At 44.8% G+C, this 21,779-nt stretch overlaps 1 protein-coding gene across 6 annotated transcripts in view; it reads right to left on the minus strand.

Annotated features, from left to right (window-relative positions):
• Positions 1-21,779, minus strand: part of ABCB1 (ATP binding cassette subfamily B member 1) — a 56,308-nt gene that overhangs the window by 2,767 nt on the left and 31,762 nt on the right. For all 6 annotated transcript variants that reach the window (XM_077936900.1, XM_028751484.2, XM_028751485.2 and 3 more), the window contains exons 14-27: positions 21,306-21,476; positions 16,876-17,037; positions 16,192-16,365; positions 14,927-15,073; positions 13,183-13,287; positions 10,725-10,802; positions 9,870-9,953; positions 8,232-8,435; positions 7,681-7,781; positions 5,897-6,037; positions 4,935-5,091; positions 2,972-3,169; positions 1,191-1,397; positions 839-985 (exon numbers count right to left, since the gene is read on the minus strand). In XM_077936900.1, coding sequence (XP_077793026.1) covers positions 839-985; positions 1,191-1,397; positions 2,972-3,169; positions 4,935-5,091; positions 5,897-6,037; positions 7,681-7,781; positions 8,232-8,435; positions 9,870-9,953; positions 10,725-10,802; positions 13,183-13,287; positions 14,927-15,073; positions 16,192-16,365; positions 16,876-17,037; positions 21,306-21,476 — 2,076 coding nt within the window. The remainder of the gene's footprint in view (positions 1-838; positions 986-1,190; positions 1,398-2,971; positions 3,170-4,934; positions 5,092-5,896; positions 6,038-7,680; positions 7,782-8,231; positions 8,436-9,869; positions 9,954-10,724; positions 10,803-13,182; positions 13,288-14,926; positions 15,074-16,191; positions 16,366-16,875; positions 17,038-21,305; positions 21,477-21,779) is intronic.

Raw genomic sequence — 21,779 nt, forward strand, 5'->3', positions numbered from 1 at the left:
AGACTCTTGCAGAAGTAGTGCCTGGAGACAGTCAAGATGTGTATTCATGGCAGGGACCAGAGGAGGAATGACTGCTGGGAGGAGCGCAGAGAGAAGAAACCGGATGCTCCAGTTGCAAGAAAACATGTCTCTCCTGCATCGGTCTCTACAGCCACAACAGGTGCTGTAACCTTCCAACAGTTCGATTTCACCCCCAAAGGCACACTCCTCCATTGTCTTCCGAGAGAGACAGATGCCAGCCAAAATGCCAACTGCCCAGGGTAGCCCCTCTCTAGTTCTTAAAGGTAAAGGGACCCCTGACAACTAGGTCTAGTCACGGACAACTCTGGGGTTGCGGCGCTCATCTTGCTTTACTGACCGAGGGAGCCGGCGTACAGCTTCCGGGGTCATGTGGCCAGCATGACTAAGGTGCTTCTGGCGAACAGAACAGCGCACGGAAATGCCATTTACCTTCCCGCCAGAGCGGTACCTATTTATCTACTTGCACTTTGCTTTCAAACTTCTAGGTTGGCAGTTCTTAGGTAGCCACAATTGAGGTGGTGTAACGTACAGGGTTAAGAGGCTGTGCTATAAATTTGGCCTTAAGCAAGGTGATGTCCCTCCCAATTGCCCGCCTCTGCTGTAGGAGATAATGCTAACTTAGCTTGCAGGCTTGTTGCCAGCATGACAATATGCAAGACACTTTGAATACTTCAAAGTGCTACTATACAAATAACTATTGTCGACCCGCCCAGTTAGGCTAGAACTGTTGCATAGCAGACCCGGGTATGCTATAAAGTGAAACCATGATGACTAGCAACCCATGCCTTTAATGCACCCAATAATTACAAACATTTACCTTTTCACTTTCAGTATCAAGTGCAGAGGTTGCTTCATCCAGTAGCAGAATTCTTGGCTGGCGGATGAGAGCACGAGCAATAGCAATGCGTTGCTTTTGACCCCCAGAGAGCTGAGTCCCTTTGTCACCTACAGGAGTGTTGTATTTCTATGTGCAAAAAATATAGAATCCAATAAAGACAGGTTTATATTAGCATTATACTTCTATCTACCTCAGTCCCATTAGATATACCAGCAACATAATAGGACTTTAGTTTTATTTTTTGTTACTAGTTCTCCAATCAACATTTCTGAAGTGTGAGTGTGTATGTATATACATGCAGCAGGCTCGTTTTAAGTTCTTATGCACTTACATCTGGTAAACTATCAATGAAGGCATGGATGTTGGCTGCTTTGGCTACTTCAACGATCTCATCAAAGGACACCTTTCTGCTGTTATCTCCATAGGCAATGTTCTCTGCAATAGTGCAGTCAAACAGGACCGGTTCTTGGGAGACAATTCCAATCTGGGATCGCAGCCACTGGACATTTAACTGTGTTGCACCGTTGCCATCCAGTAGCTGGAAAAAGAAGACTTGGTCAGTTTTATGAAGCAGGGTACTGTTAATGAACATTTCTGTTATGCATAGTGCACAGTTAACAAGTTGTTTAAAAGTATTGTCTGACGTTTCAAACACTATTCCAATTCATTTTGATAAGGTATGAAAACTTGAGAGTTTAGGTAAGACTTAGGCTGCAGTCCTAACCATGTCTGCTCATTCAGGTAAGCAGGATTATACAGCCTTTGAAGGAAAGCCATGGTTTAAATATCATCTTGTCATGGAATTCACCAGGTGGCAGTAGGTCAGTGATTAAGAAACCTTTGACTCTTCAGATACTGTTAAACTGCAGCCTGCATCATCCCTGACCATTGACCATGTTGCCTGGGCCTGATGGGAGTTGTCCTGCAGTCTCGGGGGTGGGGTGGGGGACACAGGTTACAACCCCACCTAAAGCAAATCATTCTCTCTGGGTCCAACGGCAAGTGGCATGAGAGTTCCAAGCAGGGTTGAATATCCTGGCAGAGAAAGGCAGGATACAAATATAAAATAAATAAATGCACACACACTCAAAAAAAACAAAACAAAAAAAAACTGCGTTTTGCAGTACCGGCTGCAGCCTGGAGGAGGAGCAGAGAGACTGAGGAGCCATAGCAGAGTAGAGGTGACTGCCTAACTCTCAGCCCAGATTCAGAGAGAGCTGCCTACAGTGCCTGCTTTTTGTAACAGAAAAAAAATATGTCAATCCAAAAACGAAAACAGGTAGGCAGAACATCTGTCTAAAAAATGCTGGCGGTATGCCCTGTGGAGGTCCCAAGTTGCAAGGTGGTTAGATTGGTCTCAACTAGGGCCAGGGCCTTTTCAGTACTGGCTCCAACTTGGTGGAACGCTCTGTCACAAGAGACTAGGGCCCTGCGGGACTTGACATCTTTCTGCAGGGCCTGCAAGACAGAGCTGTCCCGCCTGGCCTTTGGTTTGGACTCAGTCTGACCCTTATATTTCCCTCCCCTTATGGTTTTGATCTATGGGCTACTTTTAAAATGAGGCTGCATTTTAAATTGCATTTTAACCTGTGTTTTAAATTGGTTTCCCCTTCCATTATGTTTTTACTGTAATTTTACTGGTGTTAGCCGCCCTGAACCCAGCTCTGGCCGGGGAGGGCAGGGTATAAATAAAATTTATTATTATTATTATTATTATTATTATTATTACTACTACTACTACTACTACTACTACTACTACTACTACTACTATACATTTAGAGCACCTTGCAGTGTGTTAATGCATTAGAAATATTTCACAGATAGGTCACATACACACCATACATTTTAAAACACTCATATCACTTTAACAGTCATAGCTTCCTCAAACAATCCTGGGAACCGTAGTTTACTCCCTCACCGAATTACAATTCCCAGCACCCTTCACAAACTACAGTTCTCATGTACTTCCAATGTATGGTTTGTATGCAGCCTCAAACTTTGCCCCATTTTGCAAGTGAAAAGGTGCATCCCTGGTATGAAATGGATGAGAACGAGTGTTACATAATATATTCTGTGTTCAAATTCTGCGGAAAACTCAGCCGAGTAATTTACCACTTCTCCACTGAGGGGGTCATAGAATCTTTCGAGCAACTGGACCAGAGTGCTCTTTCCACAGCCGCTGCTTCCTACGAGAGCCAAGGTCTGCCCCTTCTCTACTGCCACACTCAGTCCTTGGAGTACCGAGATATCAGGCCGGGTAGGATAGTTGAAGGCTACTTGCTTAAACGCGACATTGCCGCCAAAGTCGTCCTAGAATGATAATAAACAAGACCTGCCTGTTACAGGAAAAAATGGCCAAGCCATTCCATGTTAGCACCTAGTGGACTGGACATGCCATTAATAGTTGGATGAAGGGGTGGAACTGAGGCGGACACAGAGGAATTTGCAACACCCCCTTGCTGTTATGAGAAAGTACAGCTCCATCTCTGCATCTCGCACGGTTTTGAAAATTGGAAATCTGAGTGTTTTATAGGGGTAGTTGGGATTGAGGGCTGACTCCCTGCATGAAGATGGGTGGCCAAAGGACAAGTACGGTAGGGGAACTGTGCTTTTAAACTAAATGGTATAAGTCCATTGTTTTCGCTAAAGGCCATGACAAACCCATAGTACCAATAAAACAATACGGCTCATATATCTATAACATCAAAGATGTAAAAGAGAAGTTACCAGAGAACCAACTAACTCAAATCCAGCTTAATTTCAGATTATACCTCTGAATCATCTTACTCATGTTTCCTGATTACTTTTTTTAATTATTTTTTTGCAGCCAGTGCATAATGGGCCACTCTGTGTGTGTTACAAAGCTATTATTGTCACTCAAAAGAAATTGGACCATTTCTGCCTGGGTGTATTTGCTTGCTTGTGTGAACAGATGTTTCAGAAAGTGATATCTTGGGTCTCTATATAAGGTGCAAGCTAACAGATATGAGTGACGTCTTCCCCCTGCAGTTGACTACAAATACGAAGTCTGTATATGGCACTTTGTTGTAGCGGCCATCCAAGACTACAGTGGGCATCGCTTGGAGTATGGTATAGATTCACGAGCTTGTGGACAAGGGTGGCTTAGACACTGTTGATTCATGCATCAGTAACCTCATGATTAGACGACTGTAATGCACTGGGTTGGTCCATAATGTGGTGGCTTAGGTTGTTGAGCAGAGCACCTGGAGGTACATCTATTGCACCTGTGCTGTGGGAACTACACTAGCTGTCAATCAGCTACCAGGCCATGTCCAAGGTATTGTTCTTACCATATAAAGTTCTGAATCAATGTAGACCAGGCTACCCGAAAGATGGCCTGTACTGGCAGAGACCAGTAAGATCACCTAGATCATCTGGGGAAATGGTACCACACCCTACAAAATATCATTGGGCAATGACCCGAGAACAGGCGTTTTTTGCTATTACCCCCGTACTACAAAATGCCCCTCTCTCTGCCATGCACGAAGCATCAACCATCAGTGGTTTCAGGCATCTTATAAAGACTTAATTTTTTGCCCAGGCTTTCCTTGATTCTTAAGAATGGACCCTGATTTATGTGAATGAATTTCCTGAATTTCTGTCATATTTTCTTTTATATGGTTTTATATTGTTGCTTCATTGGCATCAGGTTGTATTTTCATTTTAATGGATACTGTTGCTATATCATACATAGTGTACCCCGCTCAGAGATTTTTGAAATGTGGTGTGGTTTAGAAGTGCTTTTAAATCAATCCATCAATAAAATACAGTAACTGACTCAGCACTGAAGGCCCCTATGTCTCCAGTTTGCCCATTAAAAACTGCATCTAAGCTTGGACCGTGAACAAAGCCTATATATAATTTAAACAGATTAGGACGGTGGAAATGTGTTAAGACTACGTCAATAGGAAGAAAATGGCACAAATTCAAATTATCTGGATCCATCAATGAATTGCTCATAAGCTTCAAACCCAGAAGGCAACAAACTCAAGTGCTGAAACTTTTTCTGTGTTTTGTTGGAAGGTAATACAAAAATGCCCAGGGATCAACTTACAGGCTTGTGTCCTTCAACACTGTAATTGTCTATTAAGGGTACAGTCTCAAAGAGCTGGAACATGTGGGCTGCAGATATCTTCGCTTTGGCATAGTCTGGTGTAAATGAAGCTGTCTGTCCTAGCGCCATGGCACCGAAGACAATGCATGAGAATACCCTAGAAGTGCAAACAATTTTTAAAAATAAAATAATAATAATAATAATAGTTTTAAAATTTTACCCTGCTTCCATTTTTGTAATGCATTTATTTTGATCTCTCTGATGAAGGTAACATGCAACAAGGGGAACAAGACTTTGCCCCTTTACCAATGCACTTGTCCTAGGTTCAAATATCAGCACTTCCCATTAGAAGACGTAGATAGCAGGTGATGTGAAAGTCCTCTGCCTAAGACCCCAGGGAGTCTTTGCAAGTCAAAATAGACAATTTTACACCAGATTAGGTGCCTAACCCATGACCCTCTAGATGATGCGAGATTACAAATTGTCCCAGACTCTTGGCCATGATGGCTGGGGCTGATGGGAGTTGGAGTCCAACAATCTAGAGGTCCACAGATTGGCCACCCCTGGCCTAACGGGCCAGTAATCTGACATACATATGTAAAACCCAGCATGTGGACCTCCAAAGAAACCATTGATTCCCATATTGGCTTTGGGGTACAGAGTATGCATTTCAGGTCCAGGGCCATTGGATTTTAAGTGCATAGAGCCCACATGTGAACACCCAACAGGCCAGTTTTGTCTGGGGTCAAGGGGCAGCAGGGAGGCGTGAGTTCTCCTCCATCAATTGCATAGCTTTGATTTAGGAAATAGATCCAGCCTGATCCAGCCCATATAGCAGCTGAGAAAGCAACCTCAAGCCCTCATAAAATGCAGGAAAATCCACACCTATATTACTGCTGATTTCATGATAATTTGTTTCTTTTAAACCCCAATAAAAAAAAGAAAAGCAGCAGAGATCTTACAAGAAAACGTTCTTAGAATCCATGTATCCCCCTTCCACAAGGAAGGCACCAAATTGAAAACAAGCGGCGTAGGTGAAGTACATTATGCCTTGGGAAACGCCATAAGTTAGTCCGTGGATGTGCGCTTTCTTTAAGGAATTCCTGTAACAAGAGATGAAGGGTGTTTTGCTTATTTGTGTGTTGATTCACACATTATGGCCATCTCAATATAAAACATGGGAAGCTCTGTATGAGATGCAACAGCCCTATAATATGAAGAAGAAGAGAAGAGTTTGGATTTGATATCCCGCTTTATCACTACCCAAAGGAGTCTCAAAGCGGCTAACAATCTACTTTCCCTTCCTCCCCCACAACAAACACTCTGTGAGGTGAGTGGGGCTGAGAGACTTCAGAGAAGTGTGACTGGCCCAAGGTCACCCAGCAGCTGCATGTGGAGGAGCAGGGAATCGAACCTGGTTCACCAGATTACGAGTCCACTGCTCTTAACCACTACACCATGCTGGCTCTCTTATGAAAGAGCCATAAGGCCACCTAGATGATATCCCTGCTGCAGTGCAACCACCTACCTGCCGCTCACATTTCCCACAGATCACATCATTGGTTGCTGCTGGAAGGGGAGGCAGGAATATGGACAGCAGTGGCATGCAAATATAGGTAAATTGTCCTTGATACTATGGATTTGAAGGGTAGCTATGAGTTCAATATAACTTGTAAATCTTGCCCAGGACTCTGAAATTTAGCTCTGGATGTTTGCCAGTCTCAGAACTAATGACACCAGTGGTGGGGAACCTTTTTCTGGGTTCTGGGCAAATTTCCAGAGACCATATGCCAGTGAAGGTAAAGCAGTAAATGTAAACGTTTTCTTCCTATAGTATTATCAGATTCAAGGACACCTTGCAGCCAGGCAAGGCTGCATCAGAGGCAAAACAGGACCAGTGAGAGGTGTGGCTTGCAGAGAGAAGGTGTGGCCTCAGAGAGTTCCAAGGGCCGGACAGAGAGGTCTGGAGGGCCACTCTTAAAAGCCATTCATCCAGAGTAGCAGAGGTTTTCTTTTTTTCATTTGAAGCTTAAAGCTGTGCAAGCAGCAGTCAAGAAGTGAAGTTCAGTAGTTCAGTATCTTATAATAGTAGTTCAGTATCTTATAATAAAACAATGATTTGAATAAGATTTTAACAATATATAATTATTTGGTCAAATGGCAGTTCAGATCCTGCGATTGTTTAAATTTTCTTTGTAAGAGATATCCAAAAAGTCTTCGTTCCAAGGCACAACCAGAAGCTCTAAAATGCATCTGCCTTAGGAAGACCGTATCTCCAAAAACCGTACAAGACCTGAGTAGGTTCTATACAATTTGACGAGTTTGCTCATAACTCTGAGAGCAGTTTCGGCAACCCTTCCCTCGCACCAAATGGGCAGCTCTATTTCTCAAGGGTAGCACCTGAGAGGCAAAGGCAAGATTGCTTGGCTACCACTTGAACAAGCCACCAGAAGGAACTCATGACAAAACATTTGGGATTGGATCCAGGCTGAGTCATACTTAGAGAAGAGTGAATGAGCTCTTAGGCATGACTAAGACTGCAACCCTAACCCATTTTGCTTGGAAGTAAGCCCCACCATATTCAACAGGACTAACTTCCGAGAAGGCATGGTTAGGACTGCAGTGTAAGTCTGGCTCAAACTTGAGAAGTAATTGTCCTGAGAATTAAGAAGTTGGATCCAGACTTCACAGCAACATCCTAAGCATGTCATTTCAAGAGCTGATCAAAACGTTCACTGTGTGTTACCTGTATGGTCCTTGCAGACTGTCTCCATACTTTTGTTCAAATTTTATTTCCTGAGTAAGGGAAACAACCGTTCGGATATTCCCTATTGCTTCTGTTGCAATCTGTAAGAGAGAGAAACACACTGGCTAGTGGGAAAGCAACAAGTTTCCCCAAGTATGACTTTCTTGAGGAAAGAACTATAAAGAGCAAAACACCAGCACACTCTTACAGTGTGGCTCTCCACTGATTCTAAAGTGCTCCAGGCTGATCTTCAAGGAGCAGTTACAGGCACCAGTGCGTAATTGTTTCCAAGAACCAGTCACAGCTCAGCAAGTCTACTATAGAGGGACTTCTTCTCTTTGCTCAAAATGGCACTCTGATCCCTGCAGAAGGGAGGGGATATGGAAAGTGCAGGATCCTCTCCCTTTCTTTCTGCCTCTTCTTTGGTTTTCAGTCTCATGAAGGTGAGACACCACCCTTTTGTTTCTCAGCACCCCTGTTTTGGTTCTAATTCTGGTGGCACTCAACCAGCTGTGTTTGCTGTCAGAGGGAATGGTTCAGCAGAGACTTACCTTCCCTGCACCTTCAAGTTCCTTCTTATCTTTCCTGGCATGTCCAGCCAACATTCTCATTTCAATAAGTCCTCCAATGGCAACGAGTGGCACAACAGCCAAGATGACAAGCGTCAGTTGCCAGCCATACACCAATGATATAATTATTCCTGTCCCGAGGTTAGCAATGTTTTGGGCAAGCATGCCTAGCCTGGCCCCTGTAGCCTGAATGAAGGAGGGGGAAACAAAATGTATTAATTTTGGGTGGGGGGCATGTTCCTGATAGCTGAACATCTCTCTGTGGCCTTTGGAGTACAATGCCTCCCAGAGTTTGTGAACATGCCATTCCTCAGCTAGTAGGACAAGGCAGAACAGTACAACAAGTTTTTTCCACTGAGAAGAATGGAACAGAGGGAGAATGTAGGGCAAATTGCTGCACACTTACTGAAGACGAAGTATCTTTGGGTACAGAAAGTCGTTCTGGCAATTTGATGCAAGGTTAGCATATTTGCTGCCCACTACAGTAGTGCCCGTTAGTCTCCAAAATAGTCTGTTTGTATATTTGTAACAAAACCTTGAGCCACACACTGTATCTCAGACTAACCTACCTCACAGGGCTTTGGGGAAGATAAAATGGTGGGTGGGAGGGTGGGAAACCATGTATGCTGCCCTGAGCTTCTTGGAGAAAGGATATAAATGGAGTAAATAAGTTAAGTAAATGTTACAGAAACCCCATAGTATCTCTCATCCAAAGGCTTCATCATACCCTTCAGCGCTGCCTCTGAAACTATGCATTGCTCTGCGAAGGGCTAAGGAAGCATGTGGCAAAAATTTTGTTTCCGAAACTTTGACCTAGAAGCAAGAGGTGAATGGAGAAACTTGGTAGAAGCTGGTTTCTTTAAATCAGTGATGGAAAACCTAGGAACCTCCATATGTTGTTAAATTACAGCTCCCATCATCTTTGATCACTAGTCATGCTGGCTGGAGCCAATGGAGGTTGAAGCGAGAAGAGGAATACTCCGATGAGAGTGAGATTCAGGCTACTTCCTTGCTGGGAGTGGGGGAAGAGAGCTGCCAGTCACTTACTCATCACCCTTCCTTATTCATCTGGAGGACACAGTCCTGCTATCCTTCTCTAACTCAGAGAATGTGTCCCTGCAATACTATTAGGTATATCCTCAATCACAGAGAGTTTTCTGTAGCTGCCTTAGGAAAAGAAAGCTTCTGCCAGAAGGGCCACTTTGGAGCTGTCCAGGGTATCTTCTCGTATTGTTCCCCTGCTTCCCTTGAGAGCTTTGCTAGAACTGGACAGCCCACCCAACTCTAAGTCAAGTTCAACGTCTCAGAAGTGATGCCTATGTCCAGGGTTTCTGCAAAACTACTTCACAGTTATTGATAAACTTTCCAACTGCGCAAGAACCCAACCAAGTTGCCTTTGAGCACAGCCTATTTAAGCCTCTCGCTTTAGTCATCTCTCGTTGGGAGTGTCTTTGAAATGCACAACTGGAAATGACTAAAATATGGTTTAGTGCCACGTACAAACTTAGTTAGCATGTGGAACTCAGGCGTGAGAGTTGCACTGGACAGCCTACAACACAACTATGTAGAATCATCAAGAGAATGAGAATTGGGGGGAGGGTACAGATGAGTATTACTTACACCTTTTACTTCAGAAGCATCAAGAGCAAGTCTTGTAGTCAACGCTCCAGTATTGTTTTTAGGGTCATCAAACCAAGCAACGTCCTAGAAATACACAATACATTTTAAGGTACCAGCACAATCCTGGCTACAATAGCATTGCAAATCCAGTTTTTGCTGTTCAGATTCTGGAGGCAAGATATTTTAAAATATATTTAATTAGGGTCATTATTCATTTGTAGAGTTGTATTCTTGCACCTAGTAACTAATTCCTAAAACCCAGCGAAGTCAACAGATTTCTCCCCCCCCCCCTCTGCCCCCCACATCTAAATAGATTGGGTCAATCACGCTCTTGTGGTTTCTGAGCTCAGAGGTTTCCAAACATGTTGGCTGAGAGTAATACAACTAATTAAGGATTTGTATGAGTAATTGCTTTCTTTGAACATCAGATCTCCGTGCCATATAGACTTCTTAGTTTTGACACTTTCAAATGCAAGTTACCACTGAAGAAAGTTGCTGTTCAAGGAACACAACTCAACCCCCTCCCAGGTGAAAGGAACTACTTGGGTATTTTCTTGGATGTGGGCTGTAGATCAGGTGTGGGGAACCTTTTGCCCTCCAGATATTGCTGAACTACAACTCCCATTATCCCTGGCCATATTACTAGGGCTGATGGGAACTGCAGCTCAGTGACACCCGAAGGGCCACATATTTCCCAAACTTGCCGTGGAGGATTGGCTTATTGCAATGTTGGAAGGGGTGATGGCACAGTTCAATATTGCAACCCGTTTATTGGGCTAGCGCAGGATAAAAACTGAAATCAGTTTTTATCCTGTGCTAGCTCAATAAAGCAAACAAATCTCTCCCTTAGAATACCTGTCTAAGCATTGCTTGGAATCCCATGTAGCGAAGCTTCAGTGTAAGGATCTCTCCAGCTCTGCCAAAGGTGAAACCCTGAAAGAGAAGGTTTCCTGCATAATTGGATGCTGCGGGTTTTGATATTCTTTTTTGTATCTTTATTTTATACCTTATTATGATTTAATAATACAACAACAACAACAACATTTGTACCCCGCCCGTCTGACTGGGCTCCCCCAGCCACTCTGGGCAGCTTAAAGGTAAAGGTAAAGGGACCCCTGACCATTAGGTCCAGTCGTGGCCAGCTCTGGGGTTGCAGTGCTCATCTTGCTTTACTGGCCATGGGAGCCGGTGTACAGCTTCCCGGTCATGTGGCCAGCATGACTAAGCCACTTCTGGCGAACCTGCTGGAGCGGTACCTATTTATCTACTTGAACTTTGACGTGCTTTCGAACTGCTAGGTTGGCAGGAGCTGGGACCGAGCAACAGGAGCTCACCCCATCGCAGGGATTCAAACCGCCGACCTTCTGATCAGCAAGTCCTAGGCTCTGTGGTTTAACCCACAGCGCCACCCGCGTCTTTACAGCATATATAAAAACATAAATTTTTTAAAATTTGGTTGTGTCCTTTTGGATGTTTTATTGTTTATGACTACTTTTGTTATGTTTGCAATTATGTATTTTTTCATGTCGTAAGCCACCTTGAGCATGGTTTTAACAATGGAAAGGGGGCATACAAATAACATTATGTATGTATGTATGTATGTATGTATGTATGTAAGCAAACCAGAGTACAAGCAACTTAGCTACTTTGCATTCCGTATGAGAAAAATAAGGCATTGGGAGAAAACACTCATCCTGCCAGAGGGATCAACAGGTTTGGTGTTTAGCTCCTTCCCTGCTTCAGTCTCTATTCCTCTGATCTTGATCTGGGTTCCTGAATGGGCTGCAATGGGGCACTAGGCTGCAAAATTCTCCAAACATGCCATTCGCTGAAACTACTGGAGCCGTATGGCTCAAGTGGATATTGCTTTCTTATAACAGGAAGGAAATCACAACAATGTATAATATGGGCAGAATAATTCAAAATAAGTTGTACTGGCATGACAGCCAAGCACAACGTTTTCCAAAAGCAAAATATCTATTTTCTTTGAGCCACACAAGCACTGCATCAGTCTATGATAATACTACAAGAATGTTTTTCCAGTACTGAATTTGAGATTCAAGACTCAAACTACTGGCTCTTGCTGGAAATGCCAGAAGTATCCCATGACAAGTGTATGGGCCTTATTCTGTAGTCAGAAGAACTGTTCTGTATTCAGGGTCTAAATAGAATTTACAGGATATATGATGAAGCTCCCAGGCCAATGTGTTAAGATCAAGGCTTCTGACATTAATAACTTGTTTTGTTATCCAATATGTTTATGATGTAATCATGGATATTTTGATGGAAAGTTTATGCTGGGCACACCTAAAACATTGTTGCATTCAAACATTTTGCCTTATTTGCAGTTTTGCAATTTCAACAGCAAATCAATATTCTGCACATCTGTCAATTCAAATTTGCTACAGTGATCCTTGTGAATTTGAAAGATGTCTGATATAGTTCTGCACACAAAGGAACTATATAATCTTCTAGAATTAAATACACTATGTTGGTCCATCTTCAAAAATTAATCTACTGTATTTTTCGCCCTATAGGACGCACTTTTCCCCCTCCAAAAATGAAGAGGAAATGTGTGTGCGTCCTATGGGGCGAATGCAGGCTTTCGCTGAAGCCTGGAGAGTGAGAGGCGTGGGTGCGCACCGACCCCTCTCGCTCTCCAGGCTCCAGGAAGCTATCCGCAAGCCTTGCCCCGGGTGCGGAAGGCTTGCAGGCGGCAGCCTGCAGTGCGGAACACGGGGCGCCCTCCCCCGTGGCGCACACGGCTTGCGGGCAGCAGCCGGCAGCGCGGAGCACGGGGCGCCCTTCGGAGGACGCCCCATGCTTCGCGCGGGTGTCGGCAAGCCTTGTGTACGGGGGGAACTCCCCCCGGGCGCGCAAGACTTGGCGGCGGCAGCCTGCAGCGCGGAGAACGGGGCGCCTTCCGGAGGACGCCCCGTGCTTCACGCAGGTGTCCGCAGCCTGCCGCCCGGCGCGTGGGACGCCCTGAAGCAGAGCGCCCCTCGCGCCGGGCAGACATCAGCCAGCCCCACAAGCTCGTGGGACAGCGGGGAGGCCAGCGCCGCCATCCCACCGTTCCCCGACCTGGTTTTGGGGGGGAAATAAATGGAAATTTTTTCCCCTTTATTTCCCCCCCAAAAAAGCAGGTGCTTCCTATGGGACGGAGCGTCCTATGGGACGAAAAATACGGTAAATTCTTTGGATTAAAAGTAATGTCACTTCTTCAAAACAAAAACAAACAATAGTTCTGTGAGTTTCTGAATACTTTCAGGATCTGGCCAGAAACAGTAAGAACAAAGGAAATGCAACTTACCTGAAGGAAAAATGTTACAAAGGATATAGCCCCAAGTGCTAAGAATAGCAATGAATACATATTGCTCTTTTCTCGTACTATGCCTGGATCATTCAGTGTAAAAATCTATGGAACAGTAATCTCAGTGTTAATTTTCTTTCATTAACTTATCTCTAAATACTTCACCTTGCTTACTTGTACTGAAACTCATTCTCTTAAGTATAAAATGTGCAATATAAAAAGTAAAATCATATATATCTCTAAACAGATGAATTACTGCTTATCAGTTATTAATTAGCTCGTACATATCAATAACCCTAAAAACAATGTTCTGGGTAGATATTGCTCACTTAGATTTTCTTTGCATTGTGCTGCAATGTTTCTCCTGAGGCTATATAATACTACAAGAGAGACATACATTGAAAATATGTAACTAAAAAATACATCAATTCTTGCTCCCTGAAGGAGGTTTCCTGTTATTGGATGCAGCCCAGAGGGCCACTGGAGGAACTGTTATTTGTGGCTTCCAAGTCTGCATTTACCATTGTTATTAGACTCTATAATAGTAGTCATGCGCAAAGACTGGCAAGCCACTTTCAAAACATGGGCAGTTAAGAGCAGGTTCCAATGATGATCAAGAAACTGAGTTCATTTTGAGTGAGGAGGCCAATTCAGAGCTTGCCTAAATAAATGAGGAAACATTTGGTCTGAAGGCAGTTTAACACACATATTTTGGGTACACTGACTTGCGGGGATGGCTGTTAGGGCCAAAAGGCAGTTTGGAAATATTTTTATGAATAGTTTCAAAAAGGTAGGAGCAATCATCTGCTCAGTAATACAGGAGTACAGTGGACACTCAGGTTGTGAACGTGATCCGTGAAAGAGGCACGTTCGCAACCCGCAGCATTTGCATCCCTCAGCGGCGTGTCTGCGCATGCGCGGGTTGCAATTCGGCGCTTCTGTGCATGCGCAAAGTGCAATTTAGCACTTCTGTTCATGTGCAACCGCCCAAACCTGGAAGTAACCCGTTCTGGTGCTTCCGGGTTTCGGCGCATGCGTAACCTGAAAAAACCCAACCTGAAGCGCCTGTAACCTGAGGTATGACTGTATTATGAAAATCTCCATGGGGACATTGAAGTGCCTAAGAGCAAGCACTATGTATTGCATTCTGTGAAAGTAATCCCCAATTGAGAATGGGAAAATCTGTCAGGTTTTGTTTCTCCCAGTTTTTGATTCCTCCAATCTTAATTTCAGTTATCCACATTTCCACGTAATTTTGTGGGTGTTGGGTTTTTTTTAAGTCCTCATGAAAAATCATCAGCATTTTAGTGTGAATTTCCCCACATCTGTATACAATTTTGCCTAATAAACTCATTTCACAGACATGTGCATTTTTAGGCACACCTTATCCCAGCAAATGCATTTTTGCATACATTACTTGGCTGCAATGTTGCATTCCAAATTTCGGAGATGTGTGAATTTCAAAGGATGGTTGCATTTCAGTCCTTGTGTTGTTTCCGAAACTGCAAATCAGGCAGCTTTCCTTTAAATATGAACTGAATTGAAATTAACCATCATCCATACCATCAACTAATATTCACCTACATTCTGCTATAGAAGAAATGCCCCCTAATCTTCCCTCTACACAGATCCGAGTTTCTCAGTGCAAATTCTCTCTTGAAGGCTCAATTCTGGCCTGAATGTTTTCTACATCTAAATGTAGTTTTGGAATGGATGTCAGAGACAGAACTTACTATATACTCACCCCTATGATTTCAGAGAATATGACTGAAAACGCAGGCTGCAACGCTCCATTGATGATTGCAGAAAATGTTCCCACCAAAAAGTAAGGCCATTCAGACACATTCAACTTCATGATCTTCAGAAATGAAACTGAGGGCAAATTTTCCTTCTAGAAGACAGGAGAATGTTTTATGCAGTGCTCTCTGCCCTTTTCTGGCCTCCATTCATAAACTCTCTATACTTGTTGCTTTTCTTTTTACAGGAAATATGGTGTTGATCTAGGAAATGCCCGTGGTTCTGTTTGCTCCCTGGAGACCTTTGTCTATTTCAATTATCACATTCTCTCCAGGGTATTGGGCAGAGCTAATTCTTGTCACCTATTCTCAACCTGCATATTTGACTTTCTGTACACAAAACCTGTACCACTGGATTATGACCCTTCCCTTAAATGAAGAGAAATCAACTGGTGGACCAAAGTAGAAAGACTTTGTGATGGGTCTTCACTAAGGAAAGTCTCGAAAAAGGAGGGAGGAAGATCTTTTAACCGAGAGCGGTTACACATTTTACATTCTGTTTGCTGCTGCATGTGTTTCCTTCAACAAATTTGTAAAGTGTGAACCGCAGACACACATCCTTCAACATCCAGGCTCAGACTTTGGGGATCCCCCCACCAAATCAAGGCTGTCAGGTGTATCCACAAGAAGAGCCACTCTTATGGAGGGGAGCAACTACTGGGGATGCAGTAAGGTAGGAGATGAGCCCTGAAAACCAAAGGGGTCATCAGAGCAAGAGCCTGCATAGAGGAACATAGTAGAAGAAAAGCAGAAGAATGTAAGATCAGCCAGGAACAGGAAGATGCAGACCTGAAAACAGGTCTTGGCACATGTCTTGGTGTAGAAAGGTAAAGGTCCATTAGGTCCAGTTGCAGACGACTCTGGGGTTACGCGCTCATCTTGCTCTATGGGCCGAGGGAGCTGGCGTTTGTCTACAGACAGCTTCCAGGTCGTGTGGCCAGCATGACTAAGCCGCTTCTGGTGAACCAGAGCAGCACACGTAAACGCCGTTTACCTTCCCGCCGGAGCGGTACCTATTTATCTACTTGCACTTTGACATGCTTTGGAACTGCTAGGTGGGCAGGAGCCGGGACCGAGCCACGGGAGCTCACCCCGTCGCGGGGATTCGAACCGCCGACCTTCTGATCGGCAAGCCCTAGGCTCTGTGGTTCAGACTTTGGTGTACACACAAAGCACAATTAGCACTGTTGCAATTTAAAGCCGAGACACTTACAGGCTGAACAGTTTGGACCTCAAGGTCTTTGTCCTGCTCTTCTGGCCTTTTCAAGCTCTTGCGGGTCGAACGCCGTCGCACTCCATTTGCCAAGAAGTCTTTTAATGCCTCTTTTGACATGCCTTTTCCGTCAATGAGCTCATGTTCATCTGAATGAACCTCAGTTTCAATTGACTGAAAGAAGAGAGCAGAAGTTTTGAAAGAGATTTGGATTTCAAAATGCTGGTGTGAAATGTTTATAGAATTACCGTATTTTCCCGTGTATAAGACTAGTTCCCCCCCCCCTAAAAATAATATCAAAAATTAGGGGGCATCTTATACACGGATAGTGCTAAGGGTGGACTGCCGATTGGTTGTTGCTGCAAAAATAGGGGGCATCTTGTACATGGGGGTGTCCTATAAACGGAAAAATACGGTATATACACTGAACTGAGAACAATAAAAGCTGAATATATTAAACAACTCTGAGGACCGTTAACAGACTACAGCTCCCGGAATTCTTTGCAGGGAGCCACAACAGTCGCTAGGACTGTGCATATAGGAAAAGAGGTTGCATTGCAGCATCAGTTCCCAAAGGACTTGGTGGAGTTGGGCCACAGGGACGAATAGGAACAGAACTCAGTTCAAGAGGACTTACATGCCAACGTGACAAAAGGGGAGAAAAGAAAAGAAATGAACCAGTACCTGCATATTAACAAGTTTGAAATAAACTCCTTTCTTTGCCATGAGCTCATTATGTGTCCCTTGCTCTGTGATGGAGCCATCTTCAAAAGCAGCTATGAGGTCTGCGTTGCGGACTGTAGATAACCGATGAGCGATTACAATAGTTGTGCGACCTTCCCTTGCCTAAAGAGACGTATTCAGATTCAGTTAACATTGGCCTATGTTCACAAGTCTTTGCATCACATTTTACACAGAGACTTTAATTCATCAAGGGCAGCCCAGTCTACACTTACTGGCAGTAGCTCTCTAAGATGATCTGCCATTGAGCTATGGGCCTTGCTCAAAATTAATTACGGTAAAATCTGGGTGCGAGGCTGCTCTGCCACCCAGCTCGTCGGACTAAGTCCGCGGGTCCCTGCGGAGGAAAATGAGCTCAGCCGGAGACAGGAGCAAACTGCAGAAGATCCAAGTTTATTGCGCAACAGGTTCAAGGCGAGATTGAACAGCGAGAAAAGGGTGACATGAACTTTTGAAACTTCCCTCCATGTCCCAGAATACAGTGCAAAATACATCCCAGTTACATCATGAATACATTAAGAAGAGGTTGGGTTACACAGATTACATCATGAATACATTAAGAAGAGGTTGGGTCACACAGGATTAACATATGGAGGAGGGAGGGGGGAATATGCAGAGCTGGAGATATGCGCAGATAAGCACATCCTGAGTACCGGTGATGAGAAGACAATGGTCCATGTATGCATGGTCTGCCACCTGGCATTGCCCGGAGGAAAGGCTTGGCAGAGTGATTTGACAGGATTAGGGTCTTGACACCTTGCTTGAGGGATTATGGAGGACAGGGGAGGTGTCATGGAGTCCTAGAGAAATTGAGCAAATTGGCACGTTGATTTTCTATGAATTTTATAGATTTTAGTCCCTTTTGACATTGACAATTGGAAATAAATGGATATATTGTAGCGAAGAAGGAGGTGAAGAAGACATGCCCCCCCTTCCGTATCAAAATTGCAAAGGAAAAAGCAGTCAGAATGCAGCAGGCACACCAACTCAATATTTGTTTGAAGGGGGTCCAGCCCCCCACTCCAATATTGAGGGGGTCCGGTGCAACTGCACTGGCCTATGCTGTGTCAGGAGACATGTGTGATATCAAGCAATGCACACATGACAACACACGCACACAACACGCACCAGCCCCCTCCCCCAATCTTGGAGGGAACCTGGTGCCACTGGTATGTAGATGAACTAGCATCTGGAAGCTTTCTACCCCAGTACCGCCTATCCCAGGGAATGCAGCCTGAGAGCCATGCAGGCATTGTCCTAATTTCATACGAGTAGCAAGTAGGGAAAGCAAAGATGGGAAAGTATGTTTCAGAGAGGGAAGTGGCAGAAAGATGCTGAGAGATGGGAGGGGAGCCAGCACCACCCACTTTTGGCTCTGACCCCATTCACCAACACTATGCAGTCCTCAAAAGATCAACTCTGTGGGGATGAGACGCTTGGCAGGAAAAAGGCTTCTGCGCTGTTTGGTAGTGACTTCAGGTTTCCAGGCAGGAGTCATTCCCAGCCCCAGAGGATTGAATCCAACACCTTTTGTATCACCGAGCTTTGATTCTTTAGTTTCTAAGGATCTCTCCTTAGAAAGTGAGTGAGAAGTGAGAGGAAGTGAGAGCTGGACCATAAAGAAGGCTGATCGCCGAAGAATAGATGCTTTTGAATTATGGTGCTGGAGGAGACTCTTGAGAATCCCATGGACTGCAAGAAGATCAAACTTCTCCATTCTTAAGGAAATCAGCCCTGAGTGCTCACTGGAAGGACAGATCGTGAAGCTGAGGTTCCAATACTTTGGCCACCTCATGAGAAGAGAAGACTCCCTGGAAAAGACCCTGATGTTGGGAAAGATGGAGGGCACAAGGAGAAGGGGATGACAGAGGACGAGATGGTTGGATAGTGTTCTTGAAGCTACCAGCATGAATTTGACTAAACTGCGAGAGGCAGTGGAAGACAGAAGTGCCTGGCGTGCTCTGGTCCATGGGGTCACGAAGAGTCGGACACGATTAAACGACTAAACAACAACAAGGATCTCTCACACAGTCATCATGGCTTAGTTCTGCCCTCTTCCCGGTTTATTAGCAGAAGAAAGGTACTCTGCACACGCTCAGATGGACCACCTATTACGTTTAAAACCACTTGCACCAAACTCTTCCAGTGCACAAAAATATTTTTATCTTTATTTGACCTCAACAGGAACTCAGCAAGAGAGCAACTGATCAGGCCAAGTACAGCCAGAGAGTGGCACACCCAGGAATGGAGCTGAATTTGGATCTTCCACAAGGTAATTCAGTAACGCACTGCATGACACTGAACTGATTTGACCTGAAGCCTTTTCTGGTTCTGGTCCAGGAAGAGGTGAAAGGATGGTTAGCTGTGCCTAGCCAGCTTTCAAAGTCTTTTTTTTAGTGTAAAATTTAGTATACATTACTTTTGTGCTAAAACCTTTTGGCGTCTGGTTATCCTGCTCATTAATCTTTAATTTGAGTTAACATTCCTCACAGCCAGGAACAATCCATAGAAACCCCGGGAAGGTAACTAATTAACCAGATATTGCACCAGCGCTTCCCATCCTTATCTCACACGCCCACAGTCCCCCTTTAGCTTTCAACATCAGAAACAAAAGCAGGTATAGAGGCTTTTTGGAACCGACTCCTGGGCTTCTCTGCAATTCCCATAGGGATCTGTCAATATTGATTACAACACACCTGCTCTGTCTTGGGATGGTGACCCATCCATCCTTCAAAACAATCAATATTCTCGATTTCACTTTCAAGTGAGGCATGCTTTAATTGCCTCTCCTAAACTGAAATATGCATACAGAAGACAACCAGATCGTTATAAGCAGCTCCCTTTTAAAACAACACTGTTTTTGAAATGCATTTAAGCGTATTTGCTGGCATCCAAGAGAGTGCCCTGTATAGAGAGGCAGGAAGACCCCTCCATTCTGTCAATTCCCTCCTCCAACTTCAGTCCCCTGCTGTAACTCATCACAGGCTCTTCATGGAGGTTCCCTGACCTTCAGGTAGGGCTGGGCAAAGGCAGGTTTTGCTGCCTGGTGTGGAGCAGCAAATGCCCACCCTCCAAATCAAAGTGCAAGGCTGGCTCCTGCGGCAGAAAATCCCATGTCCCAAGAAGCTGGCATCCATCTTTCTCAAGAGACAAGGGAGTGTGCCTCCAGGGGTGACGACAAACGGCTGGAGAATCACAGTGCCTCCTGTGGTGCAGAGACCGGTAACTTGTAACTGCTCCCAGATAGGTTTTGCTGATTAGCAGCACAGAAGTGACCTCTCTGGGGTGCAAGCCTGGGTTGCCCAAATGACAAGGCCCACCCCCTGCCTCAGCCTTGCTGATGTGGTCCAAAGGAAATCAGAGCAAGATGCTTGACACCAGCTTGGCTGCAGGAGTTGCCAGAAGGGACTCCACTCTGGATTTGTGCAGTGTTTACTTTTTAGCCTTTTCTTCTCCTGAAGATGTCCCACAAGGCAGTAGGCATGGGTTTACTCCAAAAGCCTTTCTCGCCAATGAGTATAGCCACAAGGCAGCAGAGGGTTAGGATCAGAGTTTTCCTTCTCCTAGACGGGCTACTTTCCCAGCCCCATCTGCCCCTCACTTCCCTCTATAGCACATGAAGAAACAGCACGATTGACTGTTGGACCCACTATTGGTCTCGTCCACTCAATCCGTCAGAGCCTTTCTTCGCATGCAGGGGGAGGTCCCTATCTCACTAGGGGTGTGAGACCCATCAGCTACCCTCACCTGGTTCAGCTGGCCAGTCAAAAGCCATTTCCTGGGGTGTGGTCGCTGTGGCATGTTGACAGCTTCTGGGAGACACAGGTGAGAGCTGAGTGCAGGGTGGGGACCAAAGATGGACAAACTATCCCAGAAGGAGCACGACAACATGTTCTTCACCCCTCCCCTAACACCCCTCCCATACATATACAGTGGTACCTCGGGTTAAGAACTTAATTCGTTCTGGAGGTCCGTTCTTAACCTGAACCTGTTCTTAACCTGAGGTACCACTTTAGCTAATGGGGCCTCCTGCTGCCACTGCACCGCTGGTGCGCAATTTCTGTTCTCATCCTGAAGTAAAGTTCTTAACCTGAGATGCTCTTTCTGCGTTAGCAGAGTCTGTAACTTGAAGCATCTGTAACCTGAAGCGTCTGTAACCCGAGGTACCACTGTACTCCCTAACAGTATAAATGCAACAATAAGTTCAAATGACTGAAACTTTGCTGCCCTTTCACATCAGTGGGAGAGAAAGAGGCAGGAAAGGCCCATCATGCAATGAGATCGCTGCTCTCATAATGAAACCTGTTATTCATCTTAAGTTATTTGTAAACCATTTATTTTCTACTATGCAAGGTTTTCACAGGGAAACAGACCTTGTCCAATGCTGCCTGAACCACAGCTTCACTTTCGGTATCCAAAGCTGACGTAGCCTCATCCAGCAACAGGATCTTGGGGTTGCGGACAAGAGCACGGGCAATTGCTATCCTTTGCTTCTGTCCTCCACTTAGCTGGGCTCCTCTTTCTCCAACCATAGTGTGAAATGTCTGCAAAACAGGAAAAAAACCAGCAACAGCTCAGAACCAATAAATGATGTTATGGCCTGATATATTATATCAGGGTTAGGGAGTAATTTTTGGCCCACAGATGGCATTTTCTCTTGGCCAGCTCTTGGGGATGAGGACTGTATGTTAATAGTGGGTGGAGCCAATACAAGAGTGGGTGTGGCCAGTATGTCCACTTTGGTCACGCCCACTCATGTTTTGGCTCCACCCACCACTGGCAGAGGGCTGGCTAAGAGGGGACATGTGTTTACTCCACACACACATGTCCACACTGACATTGCACAC

This window comes from Podarcis muralis, chromosome 12 (assembly GCF_964188315.1).
Source record: "Podarcis muralis chromosome 12, rPodMur119.hap1.1, whole genome shotgun sequence".
Taxonomy (NCBI): domain Eukaryota; kingdom Metazoa; phylum Chordata; class Lepidosauria; order Squamata; family Lacertidae; genus Podarcis; species Podarcis muralis.